The sequence below is a fragment of the Molothrus ater genome, chromosome 17 (genome assembly GCF_012460135.2).
Source record: "Molothrus ater isolate BHLD 08-10-18 breed brown headed cowbird chromosome 17, BPBGC_Mater_1.1, whole genome shotgun sequence".
Taxonomy (NCBI): Eukaryota; Metazoa; Chordata; class Aves; order Passeriformes; family Icteridae; genus Molothrus; species Molothrus ater.
This window is the reverse complement of record NC_050494.2, coordinates 8,304,530-8,325,007: the sequence shown is the minus strand read 5'-3', so window position 1 is coordinate 8,325,007 and position 20,478 is coordinate 8,304,530. Positions and strand designations below refer to the sequence as shown.

Below are 20,478 nucleotides of genomic sequence, written 5' to 3'. Positions count from 1 at the left end.
GGTATGAGTTTCACACCTCAGCCCAGTCAAGCCAAACCCCCGACCTGGCCCTGCAGGTGAGGCTGCCTTGGAATGGCTGGTTTAAAAAAAAAAAAAAAAGAAAAAGAAAAAAAAAATCAAGTATTTTGCTTAATTCTGCTTTCAGCAAGGGAAAAAGCAGTATAGCCCATCTCGAGCAGACAAGAAAGGGAGGAAGAGGAGGAAAAAAATCCTCTTTTGCCAGCGCCCGGCTGGGTGTGTCTCGCCCCCCCGCCGTGGGGCTGTGTTCCTGGCAGGCAGGCTTGCCTGGGAGGGATCTGCCGTCAAAGCCACCCAGGAAAGGAGGCCTGATACGCTCATTAATATTCTGAACTAGTGACCCTTCTTTTTCTTTCCGCCCCTCGCCTTTCTCTGGGCGCTCCAGCCTCTCCCCGCCGCGGATGGCTGCAGCCCCCTCCAGCTGAGTCAGTCCTGCCTCCCCGCAGCATTGCAGCACCTCCGCAGCTCCTGCGCTCCCTCCCGCTCCTGCAGCACCGCTCCGCTCCCGCCGCAGCATGGCCAGCACCGTCTCAGGTAGGACAGGCGCCTTCTCGGGGGCTTGACATCAATGCGCTTCTAAAATCATCAAGTTTTATATGGTTTTTTAATCATTATTCTGAAGGTTTGGATTGGGTTTGGGTTTTTTTGGTTTTTTTTTTTTCCCCGTGGGTTTCGGGGGAGTTCTGTGCTGAGGAGGCAGCTGGTATGGCAGCATTGTTCCCCTTCCTCCCCCATACACACACCCCTCTGATGCAAGATAGCAGGTGGGCTTTTTATTTTAATATGAATACACGTGTGATAAACTTGCCAATTTAAAGTATTGCTGCCATTTCATTGTGCCATTAGAAGATGCTGCTACGTGCCAATTAAATATTATTTTTGTACCATCGTAGAGGTTTGGGTTTTTTTTCCCTGAGAAAAAATTGCACACGGTGCAGCTGGATGTAAGGAAATCAGAAATTACATTTTATTTTGTGAAGATCATGTATTGCCTAACTGGGTAATGCCCTAAAAAATCCCTCAAAGCCAATTAGAATAACCTGGATGGGGTTTTGTGTATTCTCCGGGCTTCCCAGCCCCAGATTTCTTGCACAGCTCACATTTCTTGGTTCGAAGATGCTACAGGGGAGCGGTCCTCTGATGGCGTTGGGTGAAATGAGATGCTGCAAGGGAAGCCCTTCCTCCCTCCTGCAGCAGTGCCGGGAATCACAGCGCGGCTGCCCGGGAGCCTGCTCGGGTCTGCCTTCAGGATGGCACGCCGAGGATGCTGTGCTGCTTCGGTCCAGCTTCCTAAAGACCCATCTTGCCCCCTTTGATTGGGAAGAAGGGATTCAAGTGGCTGAAACTGGGAGTGTGGGTGAAGGAGAAGCTTGAAATGGTACCATGTACAGTGGGTGGGTTTAGTGGGTCTTTTTCTTTTAGAAAACCGATTTTCTTTTTCTTGGAATGACTCTGAATTCTGCAGCCTACAAAGAGGGGCTTGGGAGGGGGAAGCGAGATCCTGGAGGGCTGAGCAGGAGTGACAGACAAAAAGGAAGAGCAGGCAGTGCTTTGTGCCCCCCAGGCAGGGAACCAGCCCGCAGGAAACCAGGCAACACTTCTTGCTTCTTTCCCTGCCCTTTGCCGAGATTTCCTGCCATGCATTTTGTATTCCTTGCTCCTTTTAGAAGACCAGTAGATGCAGGGGAAAGAAGGATGAGGGATGGAGGGGTGTGTATGTGGGGGGAGTATAAGGGCACAGCTGATCATGAGTGGGCTTTGCATGCAATTAAAGACATAAAACAGCATTGTAAAAATGTGTTTATGATACAAAACCTCCATCTATTGTATATATTCCTGCTAGTATCCCTGTCTCAATGAACGTCTGCAGCAGTGCACTCCTGGGAGGTGCCACCCATCTCCTGCCTTCCCTGCCGAGCAGGATTGGACCTGGTTTGCACAGTGGGGGTGGGAGGCAAGGCTCAGACTTACCAGCCCTCTAAACCAAGGTTGCATCGAACTTGAGATGGACGAGGTGGTGGATGAAACACGTAGGCAGAACATGCGATTTCCAGTTGGTGCATTCTCACCCTCCCAGCCCACTGCATGCCCACAGCACATCTCGTTCTCCCAGAGATGCAGTTTTACTGTCAAAGAGACTTAAGATCATGAAGGAGCGTAAAATGGGGCTTCCTTGTGACTCAGATCAAGCAGAGAAGCAATTTCAAGGAGTAGGAAGTCATGGAAAGCAGTGCTGTGGCAGGAGGGAAGAGAATAGGGCGCTGTGTGCCAAGGGAGGGTCGGGGCTGAGCCTCGCCCAGCTGCCTTTGCAGGAGCAGCTCCCCATCTCCCCATCGCCCACAGCTCGTACAGCAGCAGTGGAGAGCAGCCTGGAAAAGCAGGAGAAAAAGAATTATGAATCCTTCAATTAACGAATGAGTCTTGTTTGCTTTCTTCATTATTTCCTTCTTTATTCCCAGCAAAAGCCGATCCGTGCCGAGGGCAGGGCAGCTGCAGTCTGCGGCTGCTGCCCGGGGGCTCATCCCCCTCGGGAAGATCCGCTCGGTTTGTTTAAACAAACAACCAAATCCTCGGCATCAAGAGAAGCAGGGCTCGCTCCTGCCCTCTCTCTTTGCCCGCTGTGCCCTCGGGCGGTTTTTCCCGGCCCCGGGGGCTGTTTTGGGAGCGGGATGGGCGGCACATGCTCAGTGCCGGCGGGGCTGCGGTGCCGGCCCCGCTCCGGGCAGCCCCGGCGGGGCAGAGCCCCCGCACCTCCTCCCGCAGCATCCGCACGAAGCTTTGTGCTTTTGTGCGCCTCGGACCGGCCTGCCCGGGCTCCCCAGGGCTGCGGAACTCCCCGCACAGTTGGGGTGAATAAAGAGGCGTGAGATTCTGAAATGATGCAGAAGGTGACATCCCCACCGGCCGTCTCCGACATTGGCGTGTCTGGGGAGGGTGGAGCCAAGAGGAAACACCAGGCTGGCCTCATGACTGGGCATGGGAAATGGGCCTTGGCAGAGCTCAAGGTTTTCCCGTCCTGCACTGAAATGTGAGAGCTGAGGGACTTCATGTGGCTCTGGGTTATGCCCTGATCCCTTTTCTGGGTGGTGTTGAAGGACACCATATGGTGTTGCCCTATCCTGACATTTCTACTGCCCACGCTGGAGAGTCAGAGTCCTTTCTATCAAGCTCTCCATCTCTCTGTGCTCTCAAGAAATAACTATTGTCTTTTTCTTTGGCTGTTGAAGAAGGCTATGTGGCCTTAAAAATTATGGTTCTTTTATTGGGAATTCAGTTTCACATGCCAAAAGAGCCTATTATTGTAGGCTTTTTTTTTTCCCACCAGTGCACCCAAACAAGGGATCTAAATAGTTAGCAAATACTTGTTCTTTCTAAAATATAAATAATATCTTGTTTAATGGCACCATGACACCATGTAGACTCAGGGAAGATGCTTCAGATATCTCAAAGGAGCCCTTTCCTGGAATCTGTCATTGTTGGATCAGATCTGGTGAAGGCACTGTTTTGTCAGATGAACATATTTTCCTTCTTTTGAGTAAAAGCTGAGATTTAGTGGTCTGATGTGGCAACCAGAAGGCTGCAGATAAGCACATTGTGACAGCAGTGTGGGCAGCAGAGGGGTGAATGAGGCCAATGATTCTTCATGACAATCCTTGGAGGGACCTGAAACTCATTCAAACTTCTATACCCCTAAATTAACTGGAAAAACATGCCTGGATAATCCCTCACAGCTGTCCTACTGACATGGGCTTTACTCTTCCAGATGTGAGTTATGTTTCAAAAATTAAAGTCTCCCCTCCAGAGGGGAGTTAAACCAATGGGCTGTGATTTAGAAAATACAAAAGAACCAGAGAGCAACCAAAGACCATGTGCATGTGCTGTGGCACTTCAGCACCTCCCAAATGGTGAAGAGCTGCTCAGCATATTTCCAAATAATCCTTTTATTCTTTTAAGGTACCTCTACATGATTATTGTCCTATTAGAGAATCTTATCCCCTCTGAATTTGTTCATACAAATAGTACCACTATATAATGGGAAAGTACAATAATCCTCAGTTAATGGGGAGGAAACCAAGATCCAAAGAGACCAAATGACTGTCTGTGGTCACAGAGCACATCTGTACCTGACACATCATGGCACTGGGTTCTGTCTTTGACTGTCTCATGAGCTGCTGCCTCATCAGCTCCCCAGCTCTTTCACAGCTCTTTGTCTCACCCAGACCTCACCATCCAAACCCATGTTTGCCTCAAATCCACAAACACTCTGGCTTAGCTGCTTCCATTGGGTTCCTTCCTCTGCATTAAAAAGCAGCCCAGGCCATGCTTCTCTCCTTCCAACAGTAACCCCAGCCAGGGCTCTGCTCCACAGCTTGGGCCCTTCTCTGTTGCTGAGCCCATGCAAGAGGAGATTTCCCTGGATATTTTCTCACATGTTCCAGTGCTACAGCTCCAGTGATTTGCCGATGCACTGGCTGTGCACAGCCTGGGTTGTTGTGACATTCATGAGCTGCCAATAAAACCTGGGGGGAAGGAGGTGGGTGATTGGAAACCATTCCTGGGCAGTAGTTTAGCAGATGTCTGACAGAAGGCAGAGTAAACCTCACATCTGCCTGTTCTCATGGATGATTCCACATGAGCCCATGGTAACTCCTGGGCCTGGATCTCCTGGTGTCCCTGTACCATCAGTGTGGGCTACAACTACTGAGCTGGCAAAAAAAAAAAAACCAAAAAAACAAAAACTCCAAACCCCTCAAAAAACCAAACAAAAAACCCATTAGTGTTTTCTGGTTCTGTAAGATCTGCTGCTGACTTGTTTGTGGAAGCTGGGGAGCAGGAAGGTGGAAGTGCATTAGACTGAAGGTCTGGCCAGTATTTTTATGATAGGATTCATAGCAGGGGAGAATATTTGGAGCCTGCTGTTCCCTCAAGGCTTGTTGAGGATTCTGGTTGCTTTTGTTGTTTGTGTGGCGTTGCAGTCTCTGGAGGTCTGGAGTGCTGGAGGTCTCTGTTCTGTCTCTCTGTCTTCTGTACCTTCTGTTTAAGCTTTGACTACATTTATAATTGGCCTGTTCTTATTTTTGCATGAGATAATATTCATTATGGAAGCAATTCTTACTTCTCCAAAGTTATCTTCACAAACCAAATTATTTTCTTGTAATAACCTTCCTCTGACCCTGCTATCAGACAGAGCACATCCAGTCTCATCCATTTAAATTTCACATAAATTAACCTTGCTCTTCCTCTGCTTCACTGTGACTGATGCTGTGTCAGTGTTGTGCTGAGATGGCTTCCCTCTATTTTGATGGATGCCATTAAATACCACCCCAAAACCTGGCAGCAGTTTAGCTTTTTGTATTTAGGAAATAGAGAACAAATTTTCTAATGAGTAATAGGTTTCAAGCCCCACCATCCAGACACATCATGAGCAGGAAAATGAATCCCATTGCTCCTGCACCACTCCATTCCCAGCTGTTCCTCCATCCCTGGCACCAGCAGCACTTGGGGAGCAGCTGGATAATGTCTCCAGGGCTTGACTTGGAGATAAACACTTAGCATGGATCGATGGTGTGCACAGCAGAGGGGACGCGGAAATGCAGGATGTTCCCTGCAGCACTAGAGGGAGCACAGGAAAGGAGTCGCTGGAGAGAGCTGGGAGCGTCCTGAGCCTCCTGGTGCCCTGGTGAAGAATCAGGACACCTGGTGAAAAAATCTAATAAAGATTGATTGGCTCATGGGGTGTGGGGTGGAATACAAGCAAACCAGGATCAGTGCTGATTGCAGGGCATAAATGTTCATAAGGGTTGAGGAACTGACTGCACCTTTATGGATTGTAGCTTAATCACTGCTCAAATTCCTCTAAAGCCAACAAAATGTGAGTTCACTCCACTTTAGAGGATGAGACACTGATATATTTTCTCTAACCTCTGCAGTTTATTCACTTTTTGGTTTACACAACTCAGGTATTTGCAACGTTTCACCCCAAATCTGATGACAGCAGTGAAATGTCATGACACAGTGATGAAGATCATACCAGAGTGAATGAATTTGCTGCTGAGACAAATGAATGAGAAAGAATTTTGCTGCTGAATTTGTCCTTGTATTGCAGTGTTTGCCTTAAAAGAGAAGTAAAATGTCAGTAAGTCACACCTGAATGAGCAGCCTGTCCTAATCCTCTGCCCACCAGCCAGGCAGAGTTCTTGCTACACCTCTGAGACTGAAGCAATGCTTTGGTATCAAGTCCCCAAGGACCTGAGTCAGATTAATTTATACAGAAATGAAATATTTGCTCAGTGCAAGCTGAATTTATTTTTACTAAGTTAACAGAAGCAAAAATGCTAATAGATGCTCACGTAAAAAGTTCAGCATTCCCTAATTGTTCTTAAGATATGTTCATTTGTGCACTAGACCCATCCTTTCTGAGCAGGAGCTCCTTGGCCATGTCATATTCTGGCCAGCCACATGTCTTTTCCTGGTTCAAGGGTTTTGTCCGCTGGCATAAATATGTCCTCAAAACCTTAAATCTATTGCAAATGGGAGTGCAGATACTTCTGAAGCAAATTCTAGTGCTGAGGTTGGCTGCTTTCACCCCTGAGTTTTAAGCAGCTGTGATTGAGCCCAAGTCTTGCTTCAGGAGATCTCAGGTTTGATCTTCACAGGTTCCTGAGTAGCATCACAGAGGTTATGGGTCTTTATTTTAGTCACTGAATCAGAGGATGTACCTCTCCTCACAGGATTGTCTTAGCCTGATAAAACAATTATTTGTCACAGGATGTGTCATGAGCACAAAGCCACCAGTGTGCTGCTCCTGTGTCCCACAGGTGTGGGGGACACTGCTGGCTCGGGGGCACAGGTGTGGGGCTTTCAGGGATCCATGCAGCTCTCAGGGCGTGGGCCAGGGGCTCCTCAGGACATGAATGTCATCAAGAGGTGTATTCTCTGTGATCAGAGAAGGGAACAGAGCTGGGGAAGGGGCTGGAGCACCAGGAGAGGCTGAGGGAGCTGGGGGGGCTCAGCCTGGAGAAAAGGAGGCTCGGGGGCACCTTTTCACTCTGCACAACTCCCTGACAGGAGGCAGCAGCCAGGTGGGGCTCAGCCTCCTCTCCCAATTAACAAGTGTCAGGACAAGAGGATGTGGCTCAAGTTGTGCCAGAGGAGGTTTAGATTGGACATTAGGATTGGACATTTTCACCGAAATGGCTGTCAAGCCCTGGCACAGGATGCCCAGGGACCAGGTGGAGTCACCGTCCCTGGATGGATTTAAAAGCCATGTAGATGGACATCTGGGGACATGGTTTAGTGGTGGGCTTGGCTGTGCTGGGGAAACTCTTGGACCTGATGATCTTGGGGAGCTTTTCCAATCCCAACAAACCTGTGACGATTCTGAACTCCTACGATTCTATAATTTCTTCAGGAGTCAATCCTTCCCCCTCTTCATGCCCGGCCCCGCGGAGGTGCTGAAGGGACAGCTCCGGCCGGGGTCCGGTGCCGGTCCTGCCGGGACAGCTCCGGCCGGGGTCCGGTGCCGGTCCTGCCGGGACAGCTCCGGGCGGTGCCGGTGCCGGTTCCTGCCGGGACAGCTCCGGCCGGGGTCCGGTGCCGGTCCTGCCGGGACAGCTCCGGCCGGGGTCCGGGGTCCGGGGTCCGGTGCCGGGACAGCTCCGGCCGGGGTCCGGTGCCGGTCCTGCCGGGACAGCTCCGGCCGGGGTGCGGGGTCCGGTGCCGGGACAGCTCCGGCCGGGGTCCGGTGCCGGTCCTGCCGGGACAGCTCCGGCCGGGGTCCGGGGTCCGGTGCCGGGACAGCTCCGGCCGGGGTCCGGTACCGGTTCCTGCCGGGACAGCTCCGGGCGGGGTCCGGTGCCGGTCCTGCCGGGACAGCTCCGGGCGGGCAGCGCAGCCCCGGCATCTCCGGGGGCTCGGTTCGCTGCCCCTTCTCGCTGCTTTCCCCGCTCCCCCCCGGCAGTGGGGGCTGCTCGGGACCCTCCCCTGCCGCCCCCCTGCCCCGTGTGCCGCTAATGGCATCTGCGGACCGGTGGGGGAAGGACACAGAGCACAGCCCTGCCGCAGCCCTGGCCTTTTGTCCTCCTGCTCCTCTTCATTTTAATTGGCAGAGAGGGACGGTCAGCTCGCTCTGCAGGAGGGAAAGCAGCACAGGGGAGATCCCGATGGAATGGAGGCAGCTGTGAAATCAGCCCGGCAAAGCTCCTGAAAGGCAGGGAATGCAGCATGGAATCACACAGTGCCGGTGCTGAAACACCAAGCACTGTGCTCTGTGACAAGTTCTGTCAGACAATTAAATTGAATTAAATGAAGGGGTCGGGGGTGTGGCACATCTGCCTCATGCCTTGGTTTCACCCAGGACCAGACATAATGGTTGAGCAACGACCTTGTTGACTGGTTTGTTTGTATTAAATGAGAATGTCTAAATGATAATAAATGATAATGTCTCTCATCTATTCCCAGGGATCCTCCTCAGGGCTCTTGGCAGCACATTAGGAGATGCATTAGCTTCCTGCTCCATGCCACGACTTTGGGCCTCTCAGAGGCTCTCCAGAGGTTTTTTTCATTAAGAAGAAAATCAAAGATGTCTGGCTGCCACTGCTGGTGTAAACTATTCCTATTTGGTTTATGTTTAACAGCAGGACTGGGCAGGAGGTTCAAATCAGAATGGGCAGCAAGCTAAAAAAGTGTTCAGTCAAGATCTGAGCTTCAGGGATGGTGGTTTAGCAAAATAAGGGTTCTAACCATGATGAAGTTCTCTACCTAGGAGGAAAAATCAATGCAAGCATGAAAATGGCATAGGTTTTTTCCCACTCAGTTAGCTGTGGGAAGGCAGAGGAGAATACCTGAAAGATGTTCCTAAGGGCACGTGATACACAGGATGTTACTTTTTTCAGAATTGTTCTGTGTCTAATTTCTCTTCAGATCACAGAGTTCTGGGATTTCCCTGTCCTGGCCCAGGGGAGGGTCTTGCTCTGAAGGTGGCACTGGAAGCTGAGCTGCAGAGTTGCCTCTGGCTGGAGCATGAAATGGAGCTGAGGACAGAGGGGACAAACCAAGGCCAGAAGCAGCAGGATGTGAGGGGAATCCAGGGGCAGAGCCAAGGCAGGACAGCAGAATGTCTGTGCCTGTGGCAGGGGCAGGAGAAGGGCAGCACAAGGACACTCAGGGCAGGTTTGTCAGCACATGCAGCCATGAAGACACTGTCCCAAGAGCCTGGGTGCCACCCAAGGAGCCAGCCCAGGACAGAGCCTCACCAGCAGCACCCAGTGCTGAGCCCCAGCTGCTGACCTGGCTCATAGGAGTGATGCTGCAAGGGTTTCACTGATGTGATAAAGAACAAGGCAGCCTGACAGAGCACCTCACTGGCTTCAACTCCTTCTATTCTGAGGTTCTTTGTCAGCAGTGTGCAAACAGTTCACTGTCTTAAATGTGCTGAACTCCAAAAATACAGGTGAAGATTGCCCCAGAAGGAGATTGCTGCAATCTGTGTTGGGGCAGCACTTGGATGCTGTGGTGCACCCTCCAGTCACAGGAGCAATCAGCAAACTGGAGGGCTCACAGCAGCAGAGCTGGAAAGGATTGAGTGTTTGCTGTCCTTTACAGAAGGACAGGTCACAGACTGTGCTAACCTCTGCCTGTGTGGGCCATGGTGGTGGCAGAATCCACCCACATCCTCCCTGACCTGCTGCTGCAGGCCAAGAGGTACCTTGTGAAGTTGGGGTCCAGCTCCTCCCCTGGTTCCAGAGCCCCTGAACAGTTTCATCACTCAAATGCCCCTTTGTTCTCCACATTGCTGCCCTCCTCCTGCCTCTTCATCCTCACCTCAGAAATGCTGAATTGGGAAATATTCCCAGCTGGCCAGGGATTGAGCAATGTTTCCAGGTGTCAGTGGGCATCATTTATCTCAGAGACTGGAAATTCCACTTCCACAGAAAGGGTGGGGCAACTGTCCCAACACGTTTAACTACACAGGCTGCAGCTCCCAACTTCTTTGGAGGGAAAACCCTGCACAGAAACTTAACCCCTGGATGTGTTAAATCCCTGCTCTGTGTGTTCCCATAACATTTGCCGCACTGGCAGCTAATTTAGGCTGCTCTAGATCAGACACTTCTTGGGGACCTTGTGGCAAGCTATGGCAGCCTGGAAACGTCTCCACAGAGTCTGGTAGCTGCAAGTGGGATTTCCTGGCAGCATGGAAAAGCCTCCATAGAGTCTGATAGCTGCAGACGGGGTACTTGCTTAATTTTTCCATGAAAAAGAGATGCTGTTGCCATTAGAATCTCTCTCATTGCTATTTCATATTTTTCAGCCTACAAGGAGAAAATGAAGGAGCTGTCTCTGCTCTCCCTCATCTGCTCCTGTTTCCACACCCAGCCCCATCCCAACACCATCTACCAGTATGGAGGTAGGTAACCTGCTCCCACAGGAGCTCCAGCAGTGTCTGGGTTGTTCTCCCACAGGCAATGTGGGAGATTGCCAGAGTCAGAGTCTCTCTGCTTCATGCAAGGGTGACACACAAGGTATTAACAGCAATGTGACCTTTCTGTAATTGTGCCATGACTTTAAATTAATTGCATTTGCATGGAGGGAATGAAGGTGATCACTAATCAAGAAATTCTGGAGATGAAACCAAATCACCCAGATTGGGACATGGCAAGATCCTAATTCCTGTGTGAGGAGCTTGATGACCTCAGGTCACTCTCCTGAATGGCACAGGTTCACAGAATCACTGTTTTTTTCCCCCACAAAGATATGGAGGTGAAGCAGCTGGATAAGAGGGCATCAGGCCAGAGCTTCGAAGTGATCCTGAAGTCCCCTTCAGATTTATCTCCTGAGAGCCCAATCCTTTCCTCCCCTCCCAAGAAGAAGGACCTGTCCCTGGAGGAGCTGCAGAGGAGGCTGGAGGCTGCAGAAGAGAGGAGGAAGGTAAGGAGATGTCCTGTAGAAGCAGTGACTTTTCTGCTTCTAGTTGCACCAAACCCTAAAGCTCAGCAGGATTAATCTAAAACAGCTGGGAAGTGTTCTGACACTTGTTATTCCACTGTAAATTGTCAGGTGAGACACAGGCATCATGGAGGTGTGGCTCTGCAGTGTGATTTAGGCAGGGAATTCAACTCCATCCTCATCATCATCGTGTGATCACCAAGACACTTGGGGACATGGGTTAGTGGTGAGCTGGCCAGTGCTGGGGGAACTGTTCTCAATGATCTCAGAGGGCTTTTCCAACCTAGACAACTCTATGGCAGCAGGAGAAAGGCACCAAAAGTATCCTTCAAGCAAGAAGATTGTGTTATGAGAGGGAGGGGGGTGGCAGAGTGGTTTGAGCAGAGGAGGGAGCCAGAAAGGCTCTCTGGGGAGATGAAGGCTGGAAGAGCCTCTCGGTGGCCTCACCCCATGCCCTGGCAGACCCAGGAGGCGCAGGTGCTGAAGCAGCTGGCGGAGAAGCGGGAACACGAGCGGGAGGTGCTGCACAAGGCACTGGAGGAGAACAACAACTTCAGCCGCCTGGCCGAGGAGAAGCTCAACTACAAGATGGAGCTGAGCAGGGAGATCCGTGAGGCACACCTCGCTGCCTTGAGGGAGCGGCTCCGCGAGAAGGCGAGTGGGACCCCGGGACAGGGCTGGGGGCTGGGGGTGCTGATCCTTATGGAAGAATGGGGTCTGGTCTCGGTGTGATGGGTGCGAGGGACAGGGTGTCTCCTTGGTGGTGGTTGCTGAGGAGGAGCTCTGCTCCAGAGCAATTTGAGGAGGGGGGTTATGTCCTTCAAGGGCAGTAGAGAACAAAGCCTGGATAATCCTGATAAGGGCAAGTCCAAAGCCACCGTGTCAGGCCCGCCGTGGGCTGTGTGGCTGAAGGGTTTTGCAGGAGAGAGGAGCCAGGAGCGTGTTTGCTGGAGTTTCCATCACCTCCAAGCTCCCACAGATGGTCCTCCACTCCTTGCAGGTGTAACCCCCCGCCCTCAGGGTGTTTTGGATGAGAAACTGGTCTCTTTATTTATACAAATCCTGTGTGCAGGAGGAAAATATTGATCACAAGAGCAGGATGTGTTAGCCCGGTGTCATTTCTCCTGTCTTTGCAGGAACTGCACGCGGCCGAGGTCCGCAGGAACAAGGAACAGCGGGAGGAGATCTCTGGATAAAGGGCTTTTCTACACATCTAGCACCTGATTCCTGTTAACAAACCAACCAGTTGACCAACCAACACATTTTATTTTGTTTGTCTAGATGCAACATTCGGTTCTTCATCCCCCCTCCCCGGTGTTCGTCCCCCAGCTACACGCTTCTCTCTGCATCCCTATTCGTCAGTGCTTGTGGGGATTCACAGATCATAGGGACCTCTAAGCAGAATAGCAACTAGTTCACATCAAATAGAGAATCAATCAGTCGATCAGCCAATCAAACAGCTTCTTTGGAGGGTTTTGTCCTTTTTTTAAAAGAAAAAAATTTCTTAAACGGATGTAAAGAAAAAAAAACCAAACTAAGATATTAATAAATTCAACCATCAGTGTCACAGAGATACGGATTTCTTAACTGGGGCTTTTCCTCCTCTTGGTGTTTGCTCTGAGCCAAATATCAGTTTCAGAAAAATGGGAAATAAGTGATAATTTCTGTGTGTGAAGCAAAATAGGGAGTAGTCCCCTGTTTGCCCATGGTGGGAGAGAGGAAGGAGAAGGATGGATGGCTCAGGAGTTGCAGTGTGTGCAGAACCCCCATCTTTTGGCTGCCTTCAGAGCCAGCCCAGGTAGGCAGTGACCACAGCCCTCATCTTTGGGTGATTTTTGAGAACCCATGTGGAAGCAGCTGAATCACAGCAAGTCCCTGTCACAGCAGGCACTGCCTGATGCTCTGGTTGGCCACTGAGCCGCCCTCTCCCCAGCTGAGCAGGGACTGAGAGGCCTTGGCTGCTCTGCCTGGGAGAGCTGTGGGTGGTGATTGCATTTCCAGCTCCGTGGGAGCCCTGGGAGAGACCCTCAGTCCTCTGTGGGCTCCCCAGTGCTCCCACCAGATAGGATTCCACTCTGCTAGGAAAGCAAATCCAACAAAGATGGTGCATGCTTGTGAAATTGCCTTTTAGTGAACAGAAGAATCCTTCCCTCTTTCCAGTGATGGATGTGGCTCTTTGGGGCCATCACAGGGCAGATTGCTGGAGACCAAATCCTGGGGCTCTCTTCTGATATCCACTGAATTCCCAGCTGGATGTGGGAGAGATCCCTCCACGGCCATGGCTTGGTGTCAGGGGACTCTGCTCCTAAAAGGAAGGGCTACTTTACTCCCAAAGCCCTCCTCCTGGTCTGGGGGGGACAATAGGGCTGTTAGAAAGCTCCTGTGCTGTCAGTGACAAAGGAAAATTAGATTTAGGGCAAAGAAGGAAACTGAGGGTTGAATTTCTTAACAGTAGCTAATGATCAGTTTATAGTAGCAGCTGTCTTAGATAAGCATTTGTGTAGAGCGCGGCATCACCGCCAGCATCACCTCATCCATATAGTGACGAGAAATTTTAAAAAGATTAAAAAAAAATTTAAAAAGTAATTTAAATGAAATTTTTGTGTGTAAGAAATGGTTGAAACTGTCAAATGTCTGTGTCCCACGTTGGTGGGATCTGAGAAGGTATCTGCGAGATATTAACCCTGTCCTACTCTCTGTGGTGCTGAGTGTTTGCTTGGTGTGTAATTCTGACCTGGAGCTTGTTGTAAATACTGTTTTTAGTACTATGATTATTATGATTATTATTATCAGAAATGTTGTACTCATGAGCAAGAGTTGAAAACAAGAGAAATGGCCATTTTCACTCTCTCCTGGGGGCTCAGAAGGAGTTGGAGGCTGGGCCAGGTGAAGGCAGGGTTCCAGTGGGATGCTGCAGCAGAGAGCAGCTGGAAAATTATGGAATTGGGAGCTGGAGGCAGCCGAGTCCTGCGGGCAGGGCAGTGAGAGCAGGGACGGCTGCTCCTCGTGCTGGGAGGAGAAGGAAGGGCTGAGAGGAAGAATAGAGGTGATGCTTCAATTCTAGTACATCTAATTCAGTGTTGATCTAAACCTCCATCTGTGGAGGTTCCAGGTGGTTCCCTGCAACCCAGCAGAAGCTGGAGGACCTGTCAGGTTTAGCATGTGCTGGAAAAGAGCTGTAACAGGTTGTGCTGGTCAGAGCCATCCTCCCAAACAGCTCCTGAGTCTCCAGGCTCAATTCCTGCCTGGATCTTCCCTCTCAGTCCCTTGTGCTGCCCTATGTCACTCTCTTCCCCCTCCCTGGAGCCCAGATGGGTCTCAAGTGGAGACTCATTCTTGCAATAGCTTTTCCTGGCAAAAATTCCCATGGCAAGTGCAGAATGGCCTGGCAGATGGTGCTCATGCAGGTGTGAGCACTGGGAAACTAATTTTTCTCCTCTCCATCAGGTTGGTGCAGTGAGGGACGGTGGATATGGCTGGGAAATGTGTTACTGCAGGAGAAGCTCCTGCAGGGAGGAGCAGGGAGAGCTGTGCATGGGTAATGTCAGGGAGCTGCTGCTGAGACATGTCGTGCCAAGGAAACAGCCTCAGCTGTGGGGCCAGAGGCTTTACGTGTCCCAGAGCCATGTTTGCCTGGTGCAGGTGGATGGATAGGGATGTTCAGGAGCTTGTCCAGTGCCACTGGGCACTATCAGGGAAATGTGTGACTGGTTTGGCTGCACGGTGTTGGCTGGATGAGGGCACCCACTGCTCCAAACCCATCGTGGCCAGGAGCTCATGCAGCACTGTGCCCAACCTGCAGCACGTGGCATGGGCCAGGATCACGGTTATCCCATGCCTTCCCATATCCCTTCATGCTATTGGCTATGTGCAGCTGCATACTTCATGCCTCAAATGAGACTAATTAAGTATCCTTATTAACATCCTTACTGCCCCAGCCTGTGTCATTCCTGGAGCATTCCCATGTACCGTGGATGTGGACACGGCATGCAACCCCCCCAGTTCTCGGGGTCTCCTTCCTTACTGGGGGGTTTGAGGTCTCCACTGATCCCTGAAAGTGTTTATGAATCAGCTCTGAACCAACAGTTTCCAGCCCCATTTTAGCAGCATCATAAGGACATGGGAATGTGCCTTGTAGGGGGAGCATCCTCAGGGCATGCACCCACCCTGCCTGGACCTCATGTGTGGCAGCAGTGTGAGGGAGGAAAGCCAGGAGGGTGACATCATTATGTGCATGCATAGGCCTTGCAAGAGCCCTCCTGGAGGAGAGCCTTTGATTTGGGCAAGAATGAGGAGCTGAAGCTAAAATGAGCTCCCAGCTGGCACCAACAGCCAGGAGATGGGTGAAGCTGTAGGAAAGGCACAACAGCCCAAACTACAGCTCTGTGCCCACATTATCCCAAAGAGCAGAGCTCAGCTCTGCCTGTAATAGGCACTTCCAAGGATGCCGGCCCCTCTGACTGCTTCTGGACTGAGCCTATTCCTTCTTATTATTTTGGAGTCATTAAAAAATCTTGCTCTAACGCAGTTGTGGGGTTCCCTTTGAGTTGACCTTCCAGGGCCGGTGGGAGCTGAGGAGTTGCATGCATCCTACCTCGGGGGTAGGTCGGTGTTGCTGCTCCCTTTCAAATGTAAACTTCAGCTTGCTTGCTTTAGCTTAGCCCAGCGCGACTCTCTGGCCCTGGCTCTGCACTCCTGTCTCACAGGGTTTGTTCTGTCCCTCCCATGGCATTCCTGTCCTCCTGGCAGTGGCTGTGCACCCGGCCGTGCACACGCGCACAGAAACGCATCCGTGGAAACAATATATGCACATTCACTCTGATACCACTTGAAATGAGTCAGGGAATGGCTGTTTACGGTGCTAGAGATTTCTTACTCTCCATGCTAGGGACGAGATGACATAGTAAGACCAATAAACTCCACCTTTGTAGTCAGTTGTCTTTGAGTAAAGCAGCAGAGGGGCGCTGGCCCATGCCTATGTGTGGGTGCCCTGTGGTCCCCGGGGTGCAGGGACACAGGGGACAGCTGGGCATCCCTGGCTTGGCATCCCCCGTGCCTCAGTTTCCCACACCCTTTGACAAGGGGACAGAGATGCTCCCTCCCCACGGGGACCACGGGAGAGCCGATGCCTCCACGTCTCTAAAGCGCTCTGAAATGGAAAGTACCAAAGTATGGAGTTGGGATAGGCAGCTGTGCACCCTGGGAGGAACACCCGGCCCGTGGCTGCAGGAGAGGGTTGGAAGATGACAGTGTGGGCACAGGGCTGAGCGAGCTGTCACCCCAGGGCTCAGCACCCCAGGCAGGATGTGCTCCTCCTGCCACAGCTGGGGTCACATCCCTTGGGCTGGGTGGGGAGCTGGCACAGTGTCATGGAAAGACTTTCCATCCCTAACAGAGCCTTATCCGGTTCCCTTTGGTCTGCCACGTGCATTTCATTGTCAACTTGAGGTTGTTGTTGTGCAAAAGAAGTGATCATGAAAAAAAATAAAGAAAAAAAAAAAGAAATAAAGTTGGTATGAAACTGTATGTGTCCGTCTCTCTCGGGTTGTTTTAGTTGCAAGGCTTCTCTTTGTATTGTGAGAATATCAATAAACAACATTAAACAGAAAATTGACCTAAAGATTTTACAAAATAGACCTTAATCCTCTGAATGCTCAGTGACTGCTTTTTCACACAGCATAAAAGAGACAGAAATTGACATTTTATCACCATTCTCAGAGGGACAATGTAATAAATGCTTTAATGAGCATCCTGCTGCCACCCCTGTGGCTGGGAGTGAGGGTGTGCAAAGTCTCTACACAGGAAGATTGAAAAAGATACAAAACAGTTACAAATACAAGTGCAGTCCTAGAAACCACATGAGCTTCTTTATTAAAAAATCCAATGTTTCGTTTATGAGCTTTTCCTGAGAAAGGATCCAGCCTGGGCTGGACAGAGTGGGAGGGAGCAGGGCTGCAGTCCTCAGGGAGATGGACCCCAACCCATGAGACCCTGCATGGCCCACGCTCCCAATCCCATCCCTGGAGCCAGGTACACAAAAATGTCCAAAAGCTGCAGCTGAAAACAGGGAATCCACAAAGACACGTGGGAGAGGTGCCTGGCTGCTTCTCCACTGCTGGGGAAAGGTTCCCCCACTTGCCTTTTGGGGAGGGCTTTTGCCACCACAAATGGTGCCCAGTGTCACTGGCCACTGTCCTCCCTGTCCTTGAGGGGATTTTGAAATGGCAGCATCCTCCTGGGCTGTCCCACATCTTGTGATCCCATCAGAATAACCAGTGTGGGAGACTTTGCACAGAGCTCAGCAGCACTCAGTGCACAAGGAGACAAACTGAAGGGAAGGCAGGAGGGATTTAGATTTTAATTCTGTGTTCTGTAAGGGCGGGGAGGAGAGTGCCAGGAGGACAGTGCCAGGACAGTGCTGGGGCCATCACAGTGGTAGCAGTGGCAAGCAGCCCATGCCTGAAGCTTTCCCCACGTGTCCTCAGGATGCTGCTGCCCGCACAAACAGGAATTCTATTTTTGCAGCTTGACCTTCCTGATTCCGGAGATAACAACCTGACTGCAAACACAGCATTGCTCCCTTTTCCTCTGAGATTTGATACAGCCCACTAACCCAGGCTCTTCTAAAACATGGATGTAGCAAAGTAAACCCCTACATTTGTCTTAGGAAAACAGGCACGGTCCTTGGTGCCAGACAATTTGAGATATATTGATGAGACCAAGTATGGTCAGCTCCTAACTAGTTAATTCAAGAGACATCCTTTTGTGATCTGAAGGAGAAAACCACAGAGGCGTGGGATCTGCTGGGGCAGGATGGGGCAGGAGGAGTGGAAGGAATTGTGGAGAGGCTCCTACCACCTTCCAGCCCTGCCCCCTGTGCAGCCCTGTGGAGCTGAGTGCTGAAGACACAATACTGAAGGCTTGAACCACACTCCAGCACCCACAAAATCATAGAACCAAGGAATGGTTTGGTTCCAACCTCCTCTCATGGGCACCTTACAGTATCCCAGGCTGCTCCAAGTCCTGTCCAGCCTTGAGCACCTCCAGGGATGGGGCAGCCAGAGCTTCTCTGGGTACCCTGTGCCAGGGTCCCCCCATCCTCACAGGGAAGAATTTATCCCCAATATACAATCTCACCCTGCCCCCTGTCAGTGCCCCTTGTCTTGTCACTCCATGCCACACCAAGAGTTCCTAATGGAAAAAATCAAAACCAAATCAAGAAAGCAAAATGCCTACATAACTCTGGGAGGGATCCCTACTACGTGCTTGACCTGTGCCTGAGTAAGGGAAGGGATCAGAGACTCTGCCAAGGTGAATGCAAAGGCTCACCTGGGCAGGCAAAGCCCAGAAATTTTGCAGAGTGATTTGGTTTGAAAGAGAGCAGCTCACCCAGTTTCACAGCCTCACTGGCACCACGGCTGGAGCAGGTCTGCCCACTGATGAAGAGGCAGAGCAGGGAGCAGATTGGGTGCCAGGAGGTGAAATCATCCCACCCTCTGTGTGAGGAGGAGCACCGGGGCCTTCCTGTGTCCTGGGATCTGACAGCAAAAGCCAGGTTTTGCTTTCCAAGAGGGAAAAATGGAGTAGGGCAGCATTACTGGGGGTTTGCTGCCTTCTTACCACCTAAGGACACTGTTCTTGGGCATTGTAGGGAGATGGTTTGAGTGGAAAAAGGGACCTTTTATCTGTCCTGTCCCACCCCACTGGAGTCCAAAGGATGCAGCAGTGGCATTGGTAGAGAGACAGATATGCTTCCATGGAAAAGGGAGTCACCATTTGGTAGATGATTTAACCTGGCTGGTTATCACTGGTTATCTCGGGGAAGGAAAAGAAATACAATTCCTTGTGGAATATCACTTGAATGGTATTAGCTGGGGTAAACTGGTGAGGGGGAGCATGAGGGAAATAGAGGTGGCAGCTGGTTATCAGGCAGGGTTGGTTTGCAGGGGACAAGAAAAAAAATTAAAAGAAGAGGAAGAGCCTTGGGGGAAAAAAATAATTAAATAAACCACCATAAATACATCAGACAGGATCATTAGAAATTTGTGTAAAAAAATACTAAACAGACCAAACGCCACCTGAACACCTGTCAGGAAAAGCCACCCACCCAGTAGCTGTGAAAAGCTGACAGAATGGAAACACAGCCAGTGCTTCCAAAAGGGATTCACGACTTTTGGGGCCTCTGGCCTCGCTCATCCGTTCCCAGAACGTGTTAACCACCTACTCACAGAAGAAGTGCAATGTGGTAAAATCATGCTAAAAGTCCTGCCTGAGAAATTCTTGAGTGCCTCCTAAACCCTGGGCCTCACAGGCACAGAAATGGCAGAAATTAACCAAAACTTGTGACAGCTTCTGGTGGCTGGGGAAACACAGAGAGCAGAGTCACAGCTCGAGGGTTAGTGCTGGTAAGGACCAGCAGCAGCTTGGGATGGCTCAAGGAGAAAACAGCCCCTGAATCAAACTGCTCATGGGCACTTTTTAAATGCTGGAAATGTTAAAATGCTGGCCCTGGGGAGACCTTAAAGCCCCTTCCCGTGCCTAAAGGGGCTCCAAGAGAGATGGAGGGAGGCCTTTGACAAGGGCCTGGAGTGACAGAGCAAGGGGGAACGGCTTCACACTGACTGAGGGCAGGGTTAGATGGGATATTGGAAATAAATTCTTCCCTGTGAGGATGGTTACAGCACTGGCACAGGGCTTGAGAAGGCTTGCCCAGAGAAGCTGTGGCTGCCCCATCACTGGAAGCGTTCAAGGAAATGTTCAGCCATGAACAGCTGAGGGCTTTCACAAAACCCAGGAGAGCCACAGAGGGACACAGAGCTTGGGGACACACACAGGGGACATGGAGGGGGACACACAGCCCAGGAGGAACATGCAGGGGACATGGCGGGGGGATGCAGAGCCCGTGAAAACGATACACAGAGGACATAGAGGACATGCAGGACCTGGAAAAAGGACATGCAAGGGACATGGGGGCGTGCATGGGACAGGGGAAGGGACATGCAGGAGAAAAAGTGTCATGCAGGACCCCAGCTGGGGACACGAAGGGGACATGGGGGCACATAGGAGGGCACGGTCGGGAGACACGCACGGGGCACACAGCCCGGGGGGGGGGGACATACAGGGGACACGGGGAGCCTGCAGAACCCTGGAGGGGGACACGGGGGGCACGCAGGAGGGCAAAGGAAGACACGCCGGGTACACGGTACGGGGGCAGACAGGAGACACGGGGGGCATGCGGGGCACAGGGGACACACGCACAGGGGACGGGGCGCTACCGGGAACCAGGAGGAGGACGCGAAGGGCACGGGCCGGGGACAGACGGGAGACACGGGGGGTACAGAGGACACGGGGGGGGGACGGGGGGGGACACGGGGGGATTCCCCCGCAGGACCCCGCGCGCGGGGACCCCCCGGCGGCGCGCGCCGCACCCCCTCCCACCCCGCCCGGCGGCGGCGCAGGCGCAGAGCGCCCGCCCGGTCCCTATTTCACGGGGAGCGCGGGCCGCGGCGCCCGCGC

The 20,478-nt window shown here is 51.6% G+C and overlaps 1 protein-coding gene across 2 annotated transcripts; it reads left to right on the top strand.

Annotated features, from left to right (window-relative positions):
• The first annotated feature begins 266 nt into the window (after positions 1–266).
• On the top strand, positions 267–16,488 carry STMN3 (stathmin 3). 2 transcript variants are annotated; one of them, XM_036395989.2, is made up of 5 exons: positions 279–552; positions 10,328–10,423; positions 10,769–10,944; positions 11,425–11,616; positions 12,099–16,488. In XM_036395989.2, exons 1-5 carry the CDS (start codon positions 534–536, stop codon positions 12,156–12,158), a joined length of 543 nt encoding a protein of 180 aa, XP_036251882.1. In that variant the 5' UTR covers positions 279–533; the 3' UTR covers positions 12,159–16,488. The 2 variants fall into 2 exon arrangements, with proteins under 2 accessions (XP_036251880.1, XP_036251882.1); XM_036395987.2 differs by lacking the exon at positions 12,099–16,488 and having other exon boundaries at positions 267–552; positions 11,425–11,709.
• The last annotated feature ends 3,990 nt before the right edge of the window (positions 16,489–20,478 follow it).

Coding starts and splice junctions, on each gene's coding strand:
- STMN3 (XM_036395987.2), top strand. Junction 10,424..10,768: donor CACCATCTACCAGTATGGAG/GTAGGTAACCTG, acceptor TCCCCCACAAAG/ATATGGAGGTGAAGCAGCTG. Junction 10,945..11,424: donor CTGCAGAAGAGAGGAGGAAG/GTAAGGAGATGT, acceptor ATGCCCTGGCAG/ACCCAGGAGGCGCAGGTGCT.